General features: G+C 32.6%; 1 protein-coding gene across 1 annotated transcript in view; it reads left to right on the top strand.

Moving 5' to 3' along the window:
* The first annotated feature begins 255 nt into the window (after window positions 1-255).
* Window positions 256-20394, top strand: part of LOC114125049 (endothelin-converting enzyme 2-like) — a 40739-nt gene continuing 20600 nt past the window's right edge. Inside the window, exon 1 of the mRNA XM_050199756.1 lies at window positions 256-1055. Coding sequence (XP_050055713.1) covers window positions 648-1055 — 408 coding nt within the window. The 5' untranslated portion in view covers window positions 256-647. The remainder of the gene's footprint in view (window positions 1056-20394) is intronic.

Genomic DNA, 20394 nt, shown 5'->3' with positions numbered 1-20394 from the left:
ACCCAGCATCCGATCGTGTCGACTATATATAGCAAATATTTCGATGTTACATTTATTATTATTATTTACTCACGTCCTACAGGCAACAATAATATAATATGTGTATTAATATTATATTATATTGTAAGCGGCGCACGATGGAGCGGAGCGTATAATATTGTTATTATATTATAGCGTCTGTCGAACGGGTCGGTCGACGGGCGGGCGCGTTGGCAACACTGGATTTCCCGCCAAACTGGTAGTGTGCGACCGCCACCGGTGTCAGTCGCGTTCCTGCACACACCACGGCGGACAACGGGTACCATTGTCGCAACATAATATTATTTTATTGTCGTGCTACCGGCGACCGATTGAGGAGTAGAGTCGTGATTTTTTTTTTTTATCGTTCGTTAAATATCCATAAAATCGCAATATCGTTAAACGGTTTAGTGTCGCGAGCAGTACGAATTAATATTGTTCTCGCTCGCCCGCCCGCCGTTTCCGAACACCGCGCGACTTGTTTTCCCCTCAGTCGTCTTGTGCACATAATATTACCTATATAGAAACCGACTTACACCGCCGAATTCGCGAGTGGTGCGCTTACTTGTCAGCCAGCCGCCTTTGGTCATCCGTCAGATGTGCACCGCTGCAGAGTGACGACGACGAAAATGGCTCAAGAACGCAAAAACAGCGTTGAGATGCAAGACAAACCCGACGGCGGTTGTCTGTCGCCGGCCGACGAGGAACGCGAACCGTGCCTGAAGAAAGCGCCCTCCGACCAAACCGAAAAGAACAACGGCACCGTGGCCGCTCCTCCGCCGCCGTCCGCGGACAACAACAACGGCACCGCCACCAGCAACGGAAAGTTCCACGCGTTCGCGGCCGCCACCAGTCTGGAGCAGAAGCTCCGGGACAAGACGGGCTTCTCCAGAACGGGACTGGCCGTGGCCGTGGCCGCGCTGCTCACGTGCGTCGTCCTGTTCGTCGCGCTGGTCGTGCTGATCTTCTTGTGGCCGTCGCCGCCGCGCCACTTCCCCATCTGCCGGAGGGCCGCCTGTCTCCGAGCTTCGGCCGAGGTGAGTTTTCCAACGTCGATAATGTCGTAATAACTGTGCTTATTAAAAAAAAACACCTGCGGTGACTTCTTCGATACCGTCGAGTGTAACAGTGCTTTGTCCACTGTAATACGCCTGTGTCCCATTTCGGGGGCTTAAAATATAAGCAAATTATTATACCCCGTCGGGGGAGGGATCGTTGCGGATTCGTTTTGAAAAAAAATATCGTATTTAACGGAATTTTTTTTTAGTGTCTCCGAGTATTTAAATACGTGATTCAGCATCTATCGGTGGTAAGACTTTTCAGCGTGATTTTATCGGATCGAGTTGAAAAAAAAATGTTTTTAAAAACTCCTGACGAACAGTTTTTTTTTTTTCTAAATGTTATCATCGTGTGGTATGTGATCTCATACTACGTAATACAATAACACGGTTTTATGAGCCTCATGTAGAGGTAATTTTTTTTTTTAGGTTTGCATTTTTGTCGGGTTCATTGTTTGTCTAGGTATATTATTATTTATTCCTGCACCGGTGGATGGTCGCATTTAATATTATTTACAGTAAAATGCTAATTCTATGTTAATTTTTCGTGTTGCTTAGCGATACGGTCGGTCGCGCTCAGTGTTCTTGATCGTGAACGCATGTAGTAGAGGAAATGTATTTGTCCGTCACACATCGCGTTCGAATTGAATAAAACCATGAGCGTTTTATGCGTAGGTAACAGCGACAAATGACGTGTGTTAAAAGGTTTTTTCAGGATATTGTAGTTCGAACTAGACGATATCGAATCAAAGAACCATCGTCAAGTGTAGGAATTCTGTTGTGTGTACATAATATTTTCCTAAACGCGCGCGTGTGCGTGTTTAATAACACGAAATTCTCTCTGGACTTGTAAAGGTATTGAGAGAGAGTCTACCACATATACACATAGATGACGACCCGATATCACGTGTAAGGTAGGATCTTTTCAACGTGCAAAAAGACCAACAGTGTACGGTGCATTCCGGGAATACGTATGTGTATGTATAATAATATGTTTATTATATCGAAACGTCCGTAAATGGCGTCGGTGGTGGCGGTAACAACAACCCCTCTTGGTTCGACACAAAAGACCGCCGCCACGGGACCCGTCGGCATGCTGCACGGCGATCGCTGCAGGTATAAAAAGGGTCGGACGTAGGTTTTTTTTTTCCGTTCGTTTTTCCCGTCGGCCGTCGGTTTTTACGATCGTCGTAAAAACTGCCATCGGTCGGTCGGCTGTGATATTATTACTATGTACGCGTGTGTTATTCAATATAAGAATTTCACACCGCCGACGACGTACCACGCGCATTATTTAACAACGATATTATTATAATAATATATGTACAGTGGTCGTACAATATGCGCGCGATGTAGCCGCGGTTGGTCGTCCGCCGTGTATCGTATTATGGTGTATTATAAATTATAATATTATGCGTATTTCGTTGACTAATAAAATTGTCGAAACACGACAATTCGGGTGATATTACTGTGTACGCTCGAAATTCCATTACTGGAGAATTAAATTCTACGCGCGTTTCGATCGAACGTTAAAAAAATATATTTCCTTTGACATATATCCGAGTATAACGTTAGATAGGCGGGTTACAATATTTAAGCCCCCGTATGTACTACGGTTTCCGCTCGATTACGCTTCCGATCGGCCGAATCCTTATATTTGCTATTCGCACACGTTATTGTACCTATTTGTATATTTTATTGTGTCTTATCGTTGTTATTCCGGTAATCGATATCGCGCCGTATGTCCGCACACGCGGTCTCTGGAAACGACTCGCAGGATGTTGTCGTCGAGAAATATATGTTTTACATCTGCAGGTGTTTACGGACAACGAAGGATATTTTGGTCTGTGCGTTATAATAATATGCGTCTCGATGCGTACTGACGTTGTATATTATTCTTATTCTTGTTATTACATTCGAAATTCGCCACCAGCGTACGTTGACTGTTGTAGCGTGGACAGATTTTTCTCTTTCGATACTTGTGTCTACCGCCCGCATAATATTCACTAGTCTCAACAGAATTTACTGTATTCCCGGAAAATAACCATGACGGTACGGTTCGTTTTTATCGGTCAAATCAAAATATTCTGTCATGTCCGCAATGTAATACTATAATATAATAATGTTACGTATGGTGGAGTTTAATTTAAACAATATTATTCAAAACCTGTTGAATAATTTTAGACGATCTGTCAACCTTTTTTTTATAGGTAGGTAGAGGTATTAATTATACGCCTCTACGGACTACGAATAATAAAACGTTTTTTTTTTTTTTTATTTGTATTTAGTTTCACACGAAAACGTTGAGTATATCGTACCCGGACATCGTAGACGCGTCGACTTATTATTTTACATTGACACCCCTGTTGTAAACACTCCAAAAAGGTTCATTTCATTAAGTTTCGTTATTGTCCGATGTTTGGCCAAGAAATAAAATATAAAAGAATACTATGATAAATTTTATCAAAACTAACTCGATGTTTTGTATGTTCACTGCACAAGTCGGAAACATAAACGATAAACGTGTAAACTAAGTGTAAATTACATTAAACAGATTATATAGGTATTGTTGTAGGCCGTTTAAGTAGGTTAAAGGTATTAAAAGTAAATACAATACACAATATTGTGGGATACATGTGGTATGATTGAGAAGCACGCACATTTCAGTGTCATTATTCCAGACGTATGATGTATTCCGTTTGTTGTATTTAAATGTTCTATGTGTCGTTCGTTCGTTTAGTCTAGAACAGATGTAATGAACGAATAAAATTGTCATTGGTATAATCGGCAGACGCTTCGAATCAAAGACACGTGTCTGTTGTTTATATAGTGTATAGGTACTTAATATATAAATATGTATACATTTACATACTTTGATGAGTTTTGTGTCTTACGATTCGTTCATCGTTGTAACTGTAATATTTTATTCAAACTGTTTTGCGATTTACGTATCCCTGTTCTGTTTTACAAGGCTTTAATGATATAATAGAGTTGATAACATTCAATTTTGCGTAGGCATAGGTGATGGGTATATAAGCTAATATTCATTATTTCGTAGGTAGCTCTTCTGATTGCAGTTCATAGTCCCGAAGCTATTTTTGGCGTCTTTGTATCGACAGAAGTTAGTTGAATAATATTTTTTCAAGATACTATCTTGATGTAAATTACTTACCTACGCCCACTGGCTAAGGTGTGGACATTGCGCGCGCTGTATACAGATTTTGCGTTATTCGTATGCAAAGAGATAAAACATATAAAAATTGTAATTCATTAAGTATAGAAAAAAATACGATTATTTTAGTAAACTAAAACACACCTCTAAAGCAATTACATTATGTATAATAATCTATATCATAACAGTACTCAGTAATTATTAGGTGTTTATTATTATTTATTAGTTTATTACTTATTTATTATATTATTACATAATATATAATTTAGTAATAAATAATAATTATTAGTTTATTCGTTGAAAATTTAATTCAGCCCGAAGTGAAAGACAGTATTTCTTTATAAATATGTTTTATTTTAAAATTTTTACTTTAGAACGTTTATTAAAAATATTTCATGTTGTCGCCCATCGATATTAATCCAGTCGGATGTGTTAAAAGATTCTATATATATATATTATTTTATTAACTATTATATTAACTATTTGTACATGTTTTAAAAATCTCATAGGTATTTGATTAACATACATAAGATACTATACATAATTATCGGTGTGTATAAATATAAGTCTAATGTTTAGACGTGTACACATTTGTTACTAGTAAAATAATTGTATCATCCAATAGTATAACCAAGGAGTACCAAGTACCTATTATATATATATATATATCATCGTATATCATAATTTTTAACGCCGAGTCAACATATTTTTAAGTTTAATATTATAATCATCATTCAAATATTTCTTAATAACCATGCGGGGGCTAGCCATAAGTCATAACACTTTGACAATTGTTTTTTTTTCGTCGTCAATACTATAGTTTTGCGATAAATACAAATTCGAAACAAACCATCTCATATGTCAAAAAAAAAACCCCTATCAAAATGCACTTAATTATATAAAAGAAAATATAATATGATAAATTATGACACGTTAAATTAATATAATATATTGATAATATAATGCATGGTTAGACATCGCTATTGTGCGGTATTGCATTCGTCGATTAATAAAATACAAAATCGTTTAACGTACATCAGTTTATGAAACGAACAGGCTGCGGGGCAGTAATGATTGTTATTATTTATTAATTTCGATCGGGTGTCTCGCTAAAACCCGTATACGGTTTTCAATGTGTCGACATTTATAATACAATTTATTTTTAAAAAAATACCATAAAATAATTCTTCTATCTATATCACTGCTGCAGATTGTTAGTCCGGAAGTCATCATGTGTGTCGTGTACTCGTGTGACAAATTCATTGTAACTTTATTTTTTCTTCATAGGATCAGTTATACGAATTTTATTGTACTTTCGAGTATACGTCACATTAAAATGTTCAAAAGTAAATTATTATCACACATGATTTAACGATCAATTAACTGTGGTGCTATCTTTACGTAAACTAAAATCATATTCACTTATAAATTATAATATTGGCTAGTATAGTAAACAGGAACTTTTATTTGTAAAATAAACAAATAATAATTTATTTATTATAGTTATTGATTATGATTATGGGTGTATTATTTATCCTGCATATTCAGTGAAAATGCCTAATATCGTCGAACGTTGCAGGCCTACCCGCTTATCGACAAAGTTTTCCACTACTTATGGTGACGACGTATCGTACAACCTAACACTTAATGACATTAATGATATCTTAATTTGCATTTTTTAAATATGCATTATGCTGCAAAAAATAACTTTTGTAAAATTTCTCGCATAGAAAAATATTGGTTGGAGACCAATTAATTATCGGTGTATGAAATTATACCGGGGTCAATTATATTTGAAAATTACTTTTTTACGTACCCTGGAAAAAAACAAATATATTGTGAAAAAATTAAACTTTTATAAAAAAATATATATTATTTTTTTCATTTTTCAATACAAATAATAAAAATTATCTACGGTACGGTACCCTACTTATTAAATTTTAGAGAAACTGGACTATCGAATTAACACAAACATCATAGGTAAAATTTATAATACCTACCTATTTATTCTGTACCTCTACTTATTACACAATAATATATAATATATATTATACATCATAAATGGAAAATGATTGATGACATTGAATCGATAAACTTTTTTTAGGAGTTATTTTCTAAACAACTGATATGGGTCAAAATAAGTCAGAAATTAAAAAAAAAAATAACGTGTAGGCAAATTAAAAATGTGTAACATTTGGTTATTTCCTTGGAATATTTTTAACTTTGGTTTTTTCAGTTAATATTTTTTTCATTTAGTTTTTTCTGTTTTTTTTCTTGTAATCGTTCTTCACGAGGCCTAAAATGTTATTCTTTTAAATCTATGTTAACTTACCCCCGTAAAACTATTCTCGAATACTACAGAAAGACGCCTATGATATTACCTATAATAAATCCATAATAATTTACAATATTTATTTTATACCCTTGTAATAGTACCACGGTGTGTGAACTTACGGGGTCTCTGATCGTGTTCGGTTACAACGGTTATTGTTCAACGTGCATCACGATGATACATCGTCGCCGGCGTACGGAGAAATATATTTCATATTATCTCGTTTTGTTAACCGGAACCCAAAACTGGCTAAACGCATATTCTACCGTATATTATACTATGTGCACGTCTGTGCCGACTGCTTTTATAACACTATTGTTTTTTTCTTATCCTGTAACCAAGCGTGAGAAAGCACGAGAGAGAAAAAAACTCACAATCATCTGGTTGCGTGTTGAATTATATTTCATCCACCTACTTTGCTGCGTGAACAAGGATTTTTTTTTGTGAAAAAAGGAATATTGACTTTTAAAAGTGTCTATAACGACAAACGACGGTTATATATATATTATTTTACAGTGTAATGTTGTAAATGAGGTCGATTCGTCATACTTGAAAAGCGAGTCATTGTCGATTTCGGCACGACTTTTCGTCGTGTTGACAGCACGATTTTCATTCATTATTTCCGATATCGCATATTCGCACGATAGTAGTAACGACACGCTGTCATTAATTACAATATTATAATTAAAACCATTAAAAAAAGAATTGCATAGGAACGAGTGGATTTTAGAATCCTACGATCTCGTCCAGATATGATTTTTGATAAAATATAAACATCACAACATTTTCCTCGATATATTTTACTTGCCTGATACCGGTTTGAAAAAAGCTGCTTTTGGAAGTTCACAAATTTACTGCAAATTCGATCTATTATTGAATAAAATGTCAACTCATCTTATTTGATTCAAAATAGACGTAATTTTTTTTTTTTTTATTGTTTTTGTTCTTCGTCCGTACATCATAGTGTTTCTGTCTGCTGCTGGTTTTACATTTCCACAATATTACACTATCTATCATTCTCGGGGTTGTCATATTCAACTCGTCACGCGATCGACTGTGATCCTATATAATATTATCATATTATATGCTTACATGTCTACGTGTAACGAAATTTGTCCTTGGACGCTCTCTTATTCCTTTTTCCCTTGCTCTATCCTTGTTTTCACGTTTCGTTATAGTATAATATGCTGTATATTTACTATATTATGCGTCTTAAGAAGATTAATTCGACACGGTGGTATATTGAGCACGGGTATCACAGAATTTTCCTTAAAACCTGATCAGGACTCGCGTATAGTATAAGGACATAATTAAAAATACTCCGCATAGAGGAAATAATCAAACTAAAAATTATTACCAACGGAAGCAAAATAAAACGGTTGGTCGGTTACGGTGTGTACGCTCCCTGTACAAAAATAAAAAAATACAACGGGTTTCGTGATGAATCACGTTATAGCAATTATAATAATACCTGAAATATAGGTAGGTACTACTCGTGTTGTTTTTATACACACATTACGAAACACCAAAAACACGTTTTTATCGATAATAGAGGAAGAAAAAATACAATTCTTTATGAAAAACGGAGGGTTGGCTATTATGTCTATTTTTTTATAGTAAAAAATGTCGAGTACCCATGCCTATTTCGTCAGTCATCAGATCAAAATTATTCGAATTATTGTAAAACGACTTGTTATCGGAGTGTAGTTAATCGCGCTACAATTCACAGAAATTACGTGTGACGATAAGTAAATAAAATCATTATATTGTATATATTATATTAACTAGTATATTGAGATATGGTTATCAGCGAATCTGTTTAATATAGATTTGGCGTCGTCTTCAATTAAAAAATATTCCAACGTTATAAAATGGCGAAAATCGCTTGGGGGATCGCGATCAGTCTCGTTTTTCCTTGATGTCGATTACCTATACATCGCGTGTAAGATCTGCAACTAAAAAAATTAATTGACTATAGGTATTTAAATAATAATATTATGATAATTATCGGTTTGGAAATTTTTCTGCTCATTTTGACGATTATGGTGTACGTAATCTCGTTGTATAATATAAAAAGTACCGTTGATCATCGTTACCAAGGTTAGAGATTCGTGAGTTGTTTTATTTATTAAATATAGGTTTGTACGAGCCAAAAATAAATTTTGAAGTGCCATAACATTAATCTGAGGGAAAATCTATTCAATTTTGATTTATCATCCTGCCCGACTCGAGACTGATTTATTTTTATTCAATAACAATTGATATTATTTATTAATAATATAACTTAATTCGTACATTTCACAAGAATAAATTTGTTTTTTTATTAATTCACAGACAAATTTTCTTTACGTCGTATTACAGACGTACGGTAAATGATTTTAACAATAAATTAACTCATAGACTCGAACTCGCTAATCGCTATGTCCAGCATTTGCAGGTCTTTATAGTATGGATTTATAGACATAATATAATATATATAACATACGAGTACAGTGTTCGTGATGACTAAAATATACGATGAGTAGACGTTTACTAAATCCTTATTGTTTTATTAAGACATAATATATATCGAACTAATATTGTGCAACAAAGATGAGTATATTATACTACCTATATATCATGTATTTTTAGACGATCGATGAAAACGAGAATAACACGTGGCTCCAGTTTTCTCTAGTGGCGTCTCCCCTGCAACCGCCGTCTCCCCCGATCACCACAAGCGGTATAATATTAAACAGCACGTGGCCATATTCACCGCAACCTCCATACCTCGAAATTACTGTGTTCTCGAATTCCGTAAATTACACGCGTGTTAAAGCAGTAGGAGTAGTATTACCATCTAGGTAGTGTACCTATATTATGAATAGAATAATTTGTTTTATGATATCTGTCGCTTTCTGAACTGGTTGGTTACCTGCCTGTGCCCGTCTGTCCTCCGGCCAGTAGTTCCGGAGCGGTCCAAAAGAAGAGAATAAAAGATTTTTCTGCTGCCTTCAACTTCACTCTTCTGTTAATAATAATAATAATACATTACCGTGCTGAGTGCGTGTACCCAAATATACCACGTACAATACATATTATATGTTATATACAATATAGTCTCGTATACACGTGGCGATCTGCGGCCCACGCAATTCGCGTGAATAAGTGCTCTGGCGGGTTGGCCCATCCTAATAATGTACACGAATTTGTTCCGAAACGTGAAGTATAATAATATGCTTATATGGGTATTTTTTTAAACGAACATGTTAAACATTCGTTTACAGAATTTCGTAACTAAACCAATATATAATAAGTAATAACCCTTCGAATTTTAACATTGATAATTTTTTTTTTTTATGGTTCATATAAATCTTTTCTCGGGAATGCGACGTCGTGATATTATACTAATGCACATGTTATTATTGGGAATACAATATAATAATTTTATTATTGTAAATATTGTCATCACAACTGATCAGCTAGTGATCGATCGATCGCCCAGAGCGGTTCGAAAACACTTACTATACAAGGCCGTTCTCTGAGAATTGAAAATTCTGCTGATGCATTCAAACCGAACGAACTGGGACGGCTTTGTGCGTCTTAAGCCGTACCTTGTGCTTTTTGTGACAAATTTTTTTCGACTAGCTCCTTCCGATACACACTTCACGTGCGGAAATCGTTTCAATAAATTACGTTTTTCGATTCTAAATGTAGATTTGTTGACTCTCGACGTTTGAGCAACACCATACGCGCAGTGTTATGTCAGTACTCAGTTGTGTATAGTGCTTGTACGTGGTTTTCCATAACTGGCACGGTTTTCGTTGTTAGTTTTGCTATATTTATTTGCGGGCGTTTAATTTAATATTCATAGAATATGCATGTATAATAATATGTATTATATTACGCTTTATTTTTATGTGTACTTAAGATTTTTTTTATGCTCTAAATAGTCCAAATGTTTATTTTCAACGTTAGTTTTATGGAAGCTATTACTGGATTCACATATTATCATTAAAGTATTGAATAGTTTAAAAAAAAAACTGTTGTTCATGACTGGGATTTGATATTTAGTGATTTTTATCAAATATAAAATTCTTTAAAATTGTAGATTTTGTATAGAAAAATTGATTGTTCTCGTACTTCGATGAGGTACCTATATTTAAATTAAAATATTTATAGTGTATAATGTATATAATCTAAAACATTGATTATACATTGTCATAATAATATATACATTATACTTATAATTCACATCATGATAAAAGTAACAAAATATATATCATGTATATAAAACTCGATCGAATTAGTGGCCATAAGACGTGTGTAGGGCAAAGACCTAAACTGTTGACCGCGGGCACATATCATCATAAACTATAAAGGATATTATAGGATATTATAATATATACGTATATAACCTTGATAGTTACGAGACTCATGAAATTATAATTTAATTACACTATATACGATTTTTTTCAATAAGGTACACATTCTATTGCATTGTATGATCATTAATGGTAACGGGTTTTTGATATGCCATAAAATACAAATAAACGATTTTTAAGTTTAAAAAATAGTATTGCATAATGATGAAATTTGAACAAACCATGCGTAAAATGTGTTTTCGATTGTCTGTTTTCGACATGTAATTTGATAGAAATCGAGCGATTGGTACCTACTATTTTTCATTGTTATTTAAATATTTTTGATTTGGACTTTTACAGATTTTAATTCCGTAAATGTTTTTGTATCTGCTTTAATTTATTATACATATTAAACGTAGTACGGTACTATCGTTCTCTGACGTAAATAATTTTGGCAACAGATTATAATGCACGTGTTAGATATATTATTGCAGACGTCGAATAAGACGTATTTGTTACTTCACACTATAACGGTTCAATAGAATCTGCAACAGTGCAGGGAGTATTGATGAATCACGAAAATAAAACAAAGGAAATAAAACCAAAACATTAATAATCAAATAAAAATCCAATTTCTACAATTTGTGATTTTTTCATATTTTATTAGATATTAGTTTTAATTTTGTAATTCCAAATCTAGATTCAAAATTCAACTGACCAATGGCCATATGCTCTGTTGTGTTTGTATACTCGTAGTTATACTATAAAATAAATAAATAATAGGTAGGTAGGTACTTATATAATTAAATGAAATACAACACATGTAAGTAAATCAAAATAGTTTTATAAAAATATAATAAAATATAAATACATAATTAAATTTCGCATGTACCTATTATTAAAATGTTGATAATTATCATAGGTGTACAAAAAAAGGTTTTAAACATTTTTTTAATTATAGTATGTAAATGCTAATGTTCATAAATTTAATTTTTATGACAGTTATTATTAATCGAAATTTGTAATAATATAGGTGTACCCATTTAGTTAATTTTTTTTTTTAAATGATGTACTTTATTTAAATCATCAACTTTTGGTTTGGAAAAAAACTGCTCACTTTTCAAACTAATTCCGGGTTTTGCTTGTGCAAAAATAAATACTCCTCAAAATAAAGGCGCGTATATCGTATAATAATAATAGTACCTATGTATACTGTTATCGCGACAGATATGTATAAAAAAAATCGTGGCTGTAATATATACTGCAGTGACCGTTTCGAATCCGCCGGCAAAGACGATATCGCGAAACGGTTTTTTTTCCTTTGTAGGACGACGTACTCACTAACTCTCTGCTGCAGTACATGTAGGTAGATATATATTATATATAGGTAAGTCGTGCTCGTACACGGCCGACAATAATGGGTACCTGTTTGGAATGATTTATATCATATATATGTAAGTGCGATGTATATAATAATATGTAGGTATGGTCTGGTATATACGCTGTACCCATAGTACGTCTGTGTGTACACGGCGAATCGAACGGATTGCGCTTAAGGGCGACCTCGTTTTTTCTCCATTATTCATCTTCTTCTTCATCTTTTTCGTCTATTACCCGTACGCAAGTCTATTCTACCTCCATACGACCATGCCGAGTGAACTTTAGTATAATATCAGTGCGTATGGTTGTTTCATTTGTACGCAAGAGAGAAAACTGCTAACAGTATTTATTTATTATTTATTATAAAAATAATAATAACAAAATATAGGTTAGGTACACGACGACGACGGCAACCGCGATACCGACGATATGCGCTAACGGTAAATCTCGTGCGTTTTGCATCTACTTGTGTGAAGTAGACGTTATAATGCTTATATGTACTTATGACGCACAACATAATGCAACTACGTACGAGAAATGATAAGAAATGATATTTTCTACCCGCGTTCGATATAATTATTAACAAATAAAAATGTACTACATCTCAAGGTTTTACATGCTGAGATTAAGTGGTTGGTATCTAATATTATATCAAATTTAACAAAAATGATATTTTAGATTATAATTTGCGTAATATTATGTTATATACAATATTGCATCCAGTAATGAAAGCATTGTTTATGAAAATGAGTGTCTTTTTCATTTCAAAACTGTTTTCTCTCAATGAGTAGTTTTATCTTGGGTGCGATTTAGGATAAAAATTAATTAGCTTATATGATTTTTGAGGGTTTCACATACAATTTTATCTAAATATCGTCAAAAGGAAATAAAAATGTTGTAGAAAATAAAATTATTTCACAAGTTAAAGTAATGTAAATAATAAATAAAATATTATTTTTTATAATTTTTGTAAATAGATGCTTTTACTTAAAAGAAGATTATTCAAAAAATACTGAAAAACGGTTTCAATTGAACAAAATGTTTATATTGGAGGTAGACATAAATAATGAATATAAAGAATAAAATAAATGTGATGTATTAGTTTTGTCATATATTTAATTAGATATTAGCTTTAAATATAAATTCAGATCGACTGTAAATTAAATTATATTTATCTTGGTAGCATTTAAATAATTAAAAATAAAAGTATACAAAAACTATTATTTTTTTTTTTTGTTCCGACTTAATTAACTTTTTTATTTTTAAGTTTTTTTTTTATTTATGTTATTTTAGACTTGTTTTGGGAGCATTTTTTCTGTGCTGGGAAAGTTATGCCACGGTTTTGTTGGTATGTGTGTTCTTGTGTATAAATAATTGACATCTTACAGGTATTTGATATATAAAAATTAATAAGTATTAAGTATATGAATACTATTTTGCACTATATACCTAGTTTGTATAATTTTTATTTGTTATTTTTTTTCATTAAATTTTCTATCTTTTAATATAAAGAATGCGGAATTCAACTAATAATACAATAAATTATTTAAACTATTTAATTTTATATATATTATTAAATTATTAAATTCATGGTTTACGTACGAGTATAAATAGTATAATATTATCTAACCAGAACACCTGGCTAGTTAAATTATCAGTCTAAATTTGTAGTTAGAAAATAAAATTTTTACTAACGTCTAATAAAATAAAAATACCCCATAGCAAAGTATAAAGTTTGGTTTTATTTTCCGTGATTTTTTTATATATTTTTTCTGTAATTTGTTGTATTATAAAATATTTTTCTTTAAAAAGCTAGTACTTGGTAGTTACACAAAAACATAATACGATATGTTATAAGCAGTGCGAAGGGAATTATGTTTATTTAGTGCTATCGAGAATTATTTAGTATTTACAATAATATTCATTATAAGGTTCAAATTCGTCTGCACATTATATGTACATAAAACCGGCGTTTCTAATTGAACTGAAAACTGTATTTATTTTTATGAATTATGGTAAATGAACTTATTCGCCTGAATTATTATTACTTCTACACCAATCATCACTGATGACGATAAATTTAAAAAATTTTAAAATTTACATTTTCACATTTTCCTCAGTTATAATAATGTGAGTTGCTAATGGTGACCATGTGTAGTGGGGAATTAAATTTCAACTAAATCGCATGGTGTACTCAATTAATTACAAAAATATAATTTTGTTTCCTTTTTTTTGTGACCTTGGCAAAGAATTTTTTTGTATGTACTATTATCGAACTGTTACGTAACGTTACGTACACAGAAATATTATATTTTTTTTTGCCGCCGACACAAAACGAATAAAATCGCAGATTAACAACGTGAATTTATAAAAATAATATTTATAGATGTTTTCATCAGTACATCTATACATACAGTGGGTCGGTCAGTGTCCTGTACTCAGTATAGAGTAACATTTTAAGCAATAATATAAATAACTGCTTAACTTTTTTCTTGCTATAACTTTTTTATGTATTATACAATATACCTATATCTAACTGAGTTGTGTCTTGTGTGTTAATTTATGTTGAAATTAATAACTGTATTTTCAAGTGTACTCGAACTTAATTATGCGTACTTGACCATTGTAGGTCCCTATATAACTGATTACTATATTATATTATTATTTATGATATTTTATACATCAGTCAACCACATGTTACCTATAATTAAAATAATAAAATAATATTTAAAATGAAAATAAAGTTTTTAGTCACTACTCACTATTATATTTGTAAAAAGTTACCGTTAATATACTTTTTTGAATTTAATGGATACATATGATTTATATTTATATAATATTTTAATAAATATGCTTATATATATTATGATTTAAAGTAAAGTCGTCCACAAATCATGAGTTCATTGTATTTTATTATATACATGCCTATTTTAAATTTAAGAGTAAGAATAAAATACAACTATTATAGGTAGTAATATGTAACAATAATTATTTTAGTATAGGGGCTATTAAAATATGTATTTCTCTTTAGGTAAATAGTATTACATTGTTGTGTTCTCATCAGTTATCTTTAATATTTCATTGTAAACGGTAAATGCAATGAACCCTGTCAGTAAAATAAAATAACATTTTGTTTTTGGCATTGATTTTGTTTTTTGTTATTTATTTGCTGTTCTATAATCTAAACAATTGCAGTATACAATTTCAAAATCCATCGTTGATTAGAGTTGTATTGCACCATAAATGTTTTTTATAACTATTATTACAACTATTTTATTTATTCGCTGCGTATGCGTTAAGAAAATTATTAAGATTTTAGTCGTCGGATTACTAATAATTGTACATAGTAGTAGTGTAGTACACTTGGAATATAATATGTGGTTTTACGATTATGTTTAGAAACGAAAAGAAAAAATCAAACATAAACATGGACGATTTGATGTTGTGGACTTTGTTTCGCTGTAGCTAAAATATAACCCAATTTGTCTGTTAGGTAAACGTATGTGTTCTGGACGTTATGTCTCTCTAAAACTATTTTGTCGTCGTTTTTGTTTTATTCTAAACGTTTTGAATAACGACAACTCTAGCGTGCACCGATTCACACATGTTGACTTTATGTATATATATTATATATGTATACATGTTGTACCTATATATAATATTTTTCTGTCTCCGTTTAGTGTAGATTGATGGATACATTAAAAAACTGTCATGCGGTAAAATTATATAATATAATCACTTTGAGTTAAAATGAACGTTATGCCCATTGCATGTAATATGTGAACTATCGTGTTTTACAGTAATCATATTTTAAATTTTTTTTAAAACAAAATATATGTCATGGCGCTGGAATAATTACAGATAACCTAACTATGTAACCCTCCGATCGCATAATAATAATATGGCCTGATAAAATATATTATGCACGACGTCGAATAAATCTCAGATGTTTGCGTGTAGTTTTGTCTTACTTTAAACTTTAAAGTGTAGATTTACGTGCATATTATGTACACACACACACCCTCCATGAGAGAGTGAAGGAGATAACGACGACTGCTGTACACACATTACATACACAAATACTTGCAGAGGCAATATCCTACGGTATTATCATATGCACTTTATTATTATCTACTATTAATACCATTATTATTATCATTATTCGTTTGTTTATACACACACACGCTGTTATATTATGTTACGTACCTATGTAGACGAATACGCGTATACACACGAATCGTCATCGTGCTTAATCTATACACTATATAGTCATACCATACCTTTACATAAAAATTACTCTAAAAAAAAAATCCGTAACGACTCATTTCTTAACACGCTCACACATGTTGTATATATTGTTGAACTTTATATTTGTTCGTATTTGTTTATAGTACCATAAGAATTTTGTGGGTATAATTTTTTTCTTTATTTCTGTTAACTCGTTATATATATCATATCATGCGAGTGTTTGGGCTCCTTCAGTGCATCCCATTGCAGCCACTGAAACTTAGAGGAATATATAATAGTAACATTTGAAAGAAAAAACATTTAAACGATATGATATAGCCATATATAGGCAATAGTACTGTAGAGCACACGCAAATAGATAAGATTACAACAGGCCGCATAGTTGTTAAGACCATCAACAACGTTCTGAACTTGCGACTGACAGACGATACGGAGATATTATTGTGCCAACAATAAATATAATAATAATTATTATTATTATTAATTTTACTTAGGTACCTATCTGCCTGGTTGCCTATTTATATTATATAAATATTATAGTGTTTTTGTGCCGTGAATGAATAATACGTGATCCGGTGTCGCTTTAGGTGTGCGTACTGCTCGCTCTGGCGACTTCGCAGCGAGCGTATAACTTTTCATCGTCACCGCAGCCTGCCGACATTAGATATTTAGCAGATTAATGTATACACGAACGAAATTCGAGTTTTTTCATAAATAATGATGCACATTAAATGTTTATAAACAGCGAAAATAGGTCTGTGTAAGTGTGACATGTTTATACATATAACATATATTATACGTCCTACACGTATAGCACAAAGTCCATCAACAAATTTAAGTCGGAATCATTATGTTGTATACGAATTTTAAAACTTCATTTAAATTTCAAAATAGTACTTATGTACCCATTATAATATACTGGTATCTTGTTTTTAGACGTGCAGCGGTGTGTTTTTAGGTGGTGATATATGGTGCTTGAATACTTGTTCTTGTACGTGAACCCAGGGCAAAACAAAAATTGTTTTGTAATTTATTGTTATAGTTATTATGGGAAAAATATCTAGAATGATTGATGAATTAATCAACTATTTATGACACTTAAATTATATCTAAATATTAAGAGAATAGGGATTTGGGAAGATTGATGTTAAGTGGTAAAAAGGGATTGGGGTCATGTCTTATATAATGTGTGATGTGTTCTACGCACTACCAACTGTAAAGATACATTTATGCCATTGTTTAGGGAATTGAGTGTTCTTATTTTAGTAAAATGTGATCTGTTATAAACACGTTGATTATTTGCATATTATATTTTAGTCGCAAGCAAGTAATAATTAAAAACACTTGTACACACAATACTGATGTGTGCGTTTGTGTATATATAATATCAACAAAATAATACAATAATATAATATTTATACATACTCCCCGTTTCGAAGTATAAAAATGAGCTGTAATTATACGTTCGAATTTACCGTGTGAAAATTAAAAAAACAAGTAGTATATTTATTTTCTCAAATCGGTTTAGGACTATTAGACTAACGGGAGAAAAATACAGAATGTATTCATATTTTATAATTTATGTCGATTTAGAATATTACAGTGTTTTTTTCCGTATTCGACAAAAGGTTTCGTTTTATAATTTTACGTCCTTCTTTTAGTTCAAATCGGACGGGTGAGTTATTGTTCGGTATAAAATATTATTATGTTTTAAAATTTCGGTTGAATAGTAAAAACACGGTCATTCTCATCGCTAGACCCGGAGTGCGTACTTACAATAGGTACCCATTGAAATATGGCTTTTTGGATTTATTGCAGTCGTCCGCCGCATGAACTACATAGGATTTTCCGAACTGCGGGTGTTCGGTTCCATATTATAATCGTATATATGTAGCATGCATATTATAGCATGTACTATATGTTATTTAGTTTGAGCGCCAACCGGTTCTTCGGAAATCTCGTGTAACCAGCAGCCCATCGTCAAATGGATTTTACGAGGGCAATATAACAAATCGTATATAATATGTTCGTATTCACTGTGGTCGTATTCTAGTAGTAATAGTAGTAGGTACTAAATTGTAATATTATATATTATGTTAATGATAATATACGCGCCATACCTATTTTATACGTATCGCACTGCGCACCAGTTTGTTATTTCATTACGGGTACCACATTTTAAAACCACAAAAAAAAAAAATAAATAAATAAGGGCGATTGCTTTTTCGGCGGCCCGTTCGAACACTCACATTTGCCGGATATCTGCAGCACACAACCGCCGTTGTCGGCTGGAAACGTTTTTTCGGGTCGTCTACCTCCACACGGGAACAGATGTAGGTACACACATGATGTTGTGCATCGTACTATGTACGCGCGCACAACAGGTATGCCTACGATATAACGTCAAGTATCGCGACGTATATACTATTGTTTCACGACTACCTGCTATAATATTATAATTATTTTCCTGCGCGTGCGTGCGTGTGTCGCTGTATTTTAGTTTACCGTCTGTCTATGCGGTGTAATCTCTGTTTGATCTCAATGTGTGTGTGTGTTAGAATATTAATGCTTGCGTTTGCGTATAAGTGTGTTGGGTTGTGCGCCGCAGAGCACGTGCATTCTTGTGCGCAGGGAGACTGTCGGACCAGATACTCCGCCGGGTCGGCGGCTGTCCGGCCGGAGGGTCAGTTGCGTGGCATAGAGAGAGAAAGAAAGAAAGATTGTGTGCGAGTCGGTGTGCGTACATGTGACAGAGAGAAAGAGAGAGATCGTGAGAGAGACGATAATTTAGCGGTACACTGTACGTGTCCATATTATTCTCGACTGGTTTCCTCTTGCCGCTACGCCCTAACCGACACTCGTACAATAATATACTTTATTCGCAATGGTTCTCAAACCCAGTCTTCTTCACCCCCGCCCAAAACTCGTGTGCGCGCGGAGAACTCGGCACAAAACAAACGAACCCGCACGCGGCGTTTGTATATACGTATCGTTAGAATACGTATACGAGTGTAATATAATTATTCAAAATGTTGGCGACGATTCGTCAAATATCCCGTGCGGAATTTATAGTGTTTCTGTAAAAAAAAATCATATTCAAGAGCGCGTTCAAAACGATGAAAACGAGACGAGATTAACGCCGGAGAACGTTCCGTTGGCAAGTGATAATCATTTCGTTGGTCGTCGTACTGTTCCCGGGAGTTCAGAGTTCGTGATTTACCTCTATCGATGAATTTAAATTTATCGTCAGGCGCTTTGACTTTATGATTTTATTGTTGTTAACGCTGTTGCTCTTGTGATTTTAAGTATTCGATCATTTCGATATTTGCAATACCTTTATGATCGTGTTTATGAAAATCTAGACGTTGCGAAACAAGCGTTGTTTTACATTATTTAGTTTGAACATAAACTACAAATTTCAGTATTGAAAAAATCATTGAAATTCGTATAATATGTAATAATTTACCAATAATGAATTGTTTTCGTATAAAATAATTTTATCGACAAGAAACTAATACTATATTGAATGTATTGAATGATAATATTGTTAATCTGCTGTTTATATAGTGAAGTATCGCGGTACGTTGACATAGTATGTACATGTATTGTGCAACGAAATGTTTGTGGTTTATCGTAGAGTTCCAAGTACATATACGTATTATAGTTGTGATTTTCTCATACATTCATAGTTATCAAACTATATACAAGGTCCTGCGATCGGAAACAAGCATTTTAAAATCGAATTTAGCTGTATGATGCATTAAAATATATTGGTGACGTGTAGTTTAAACAATTTTTTAATCAATTTAGTTTATTTATTACGAATTATTGGAGAATTCGGTA

Source organism: Aphis gossypii, chromosome 2 (assembly GCF_020184175.1).
Source record: "Aphis gossypii isolate Hap1 chromosome 2, ASM2018417v2, whole genome shotgun sequence".
Taxonomy (NCBI): Eukaryota; Metazoa; Arthropoda; class Insecta; order Hemiptera; family Aphididae; genus Aphis; species Aphis gossypii.
This window is presented reverse-complemented; position numbering and strand designations above follow the sequence as displayed.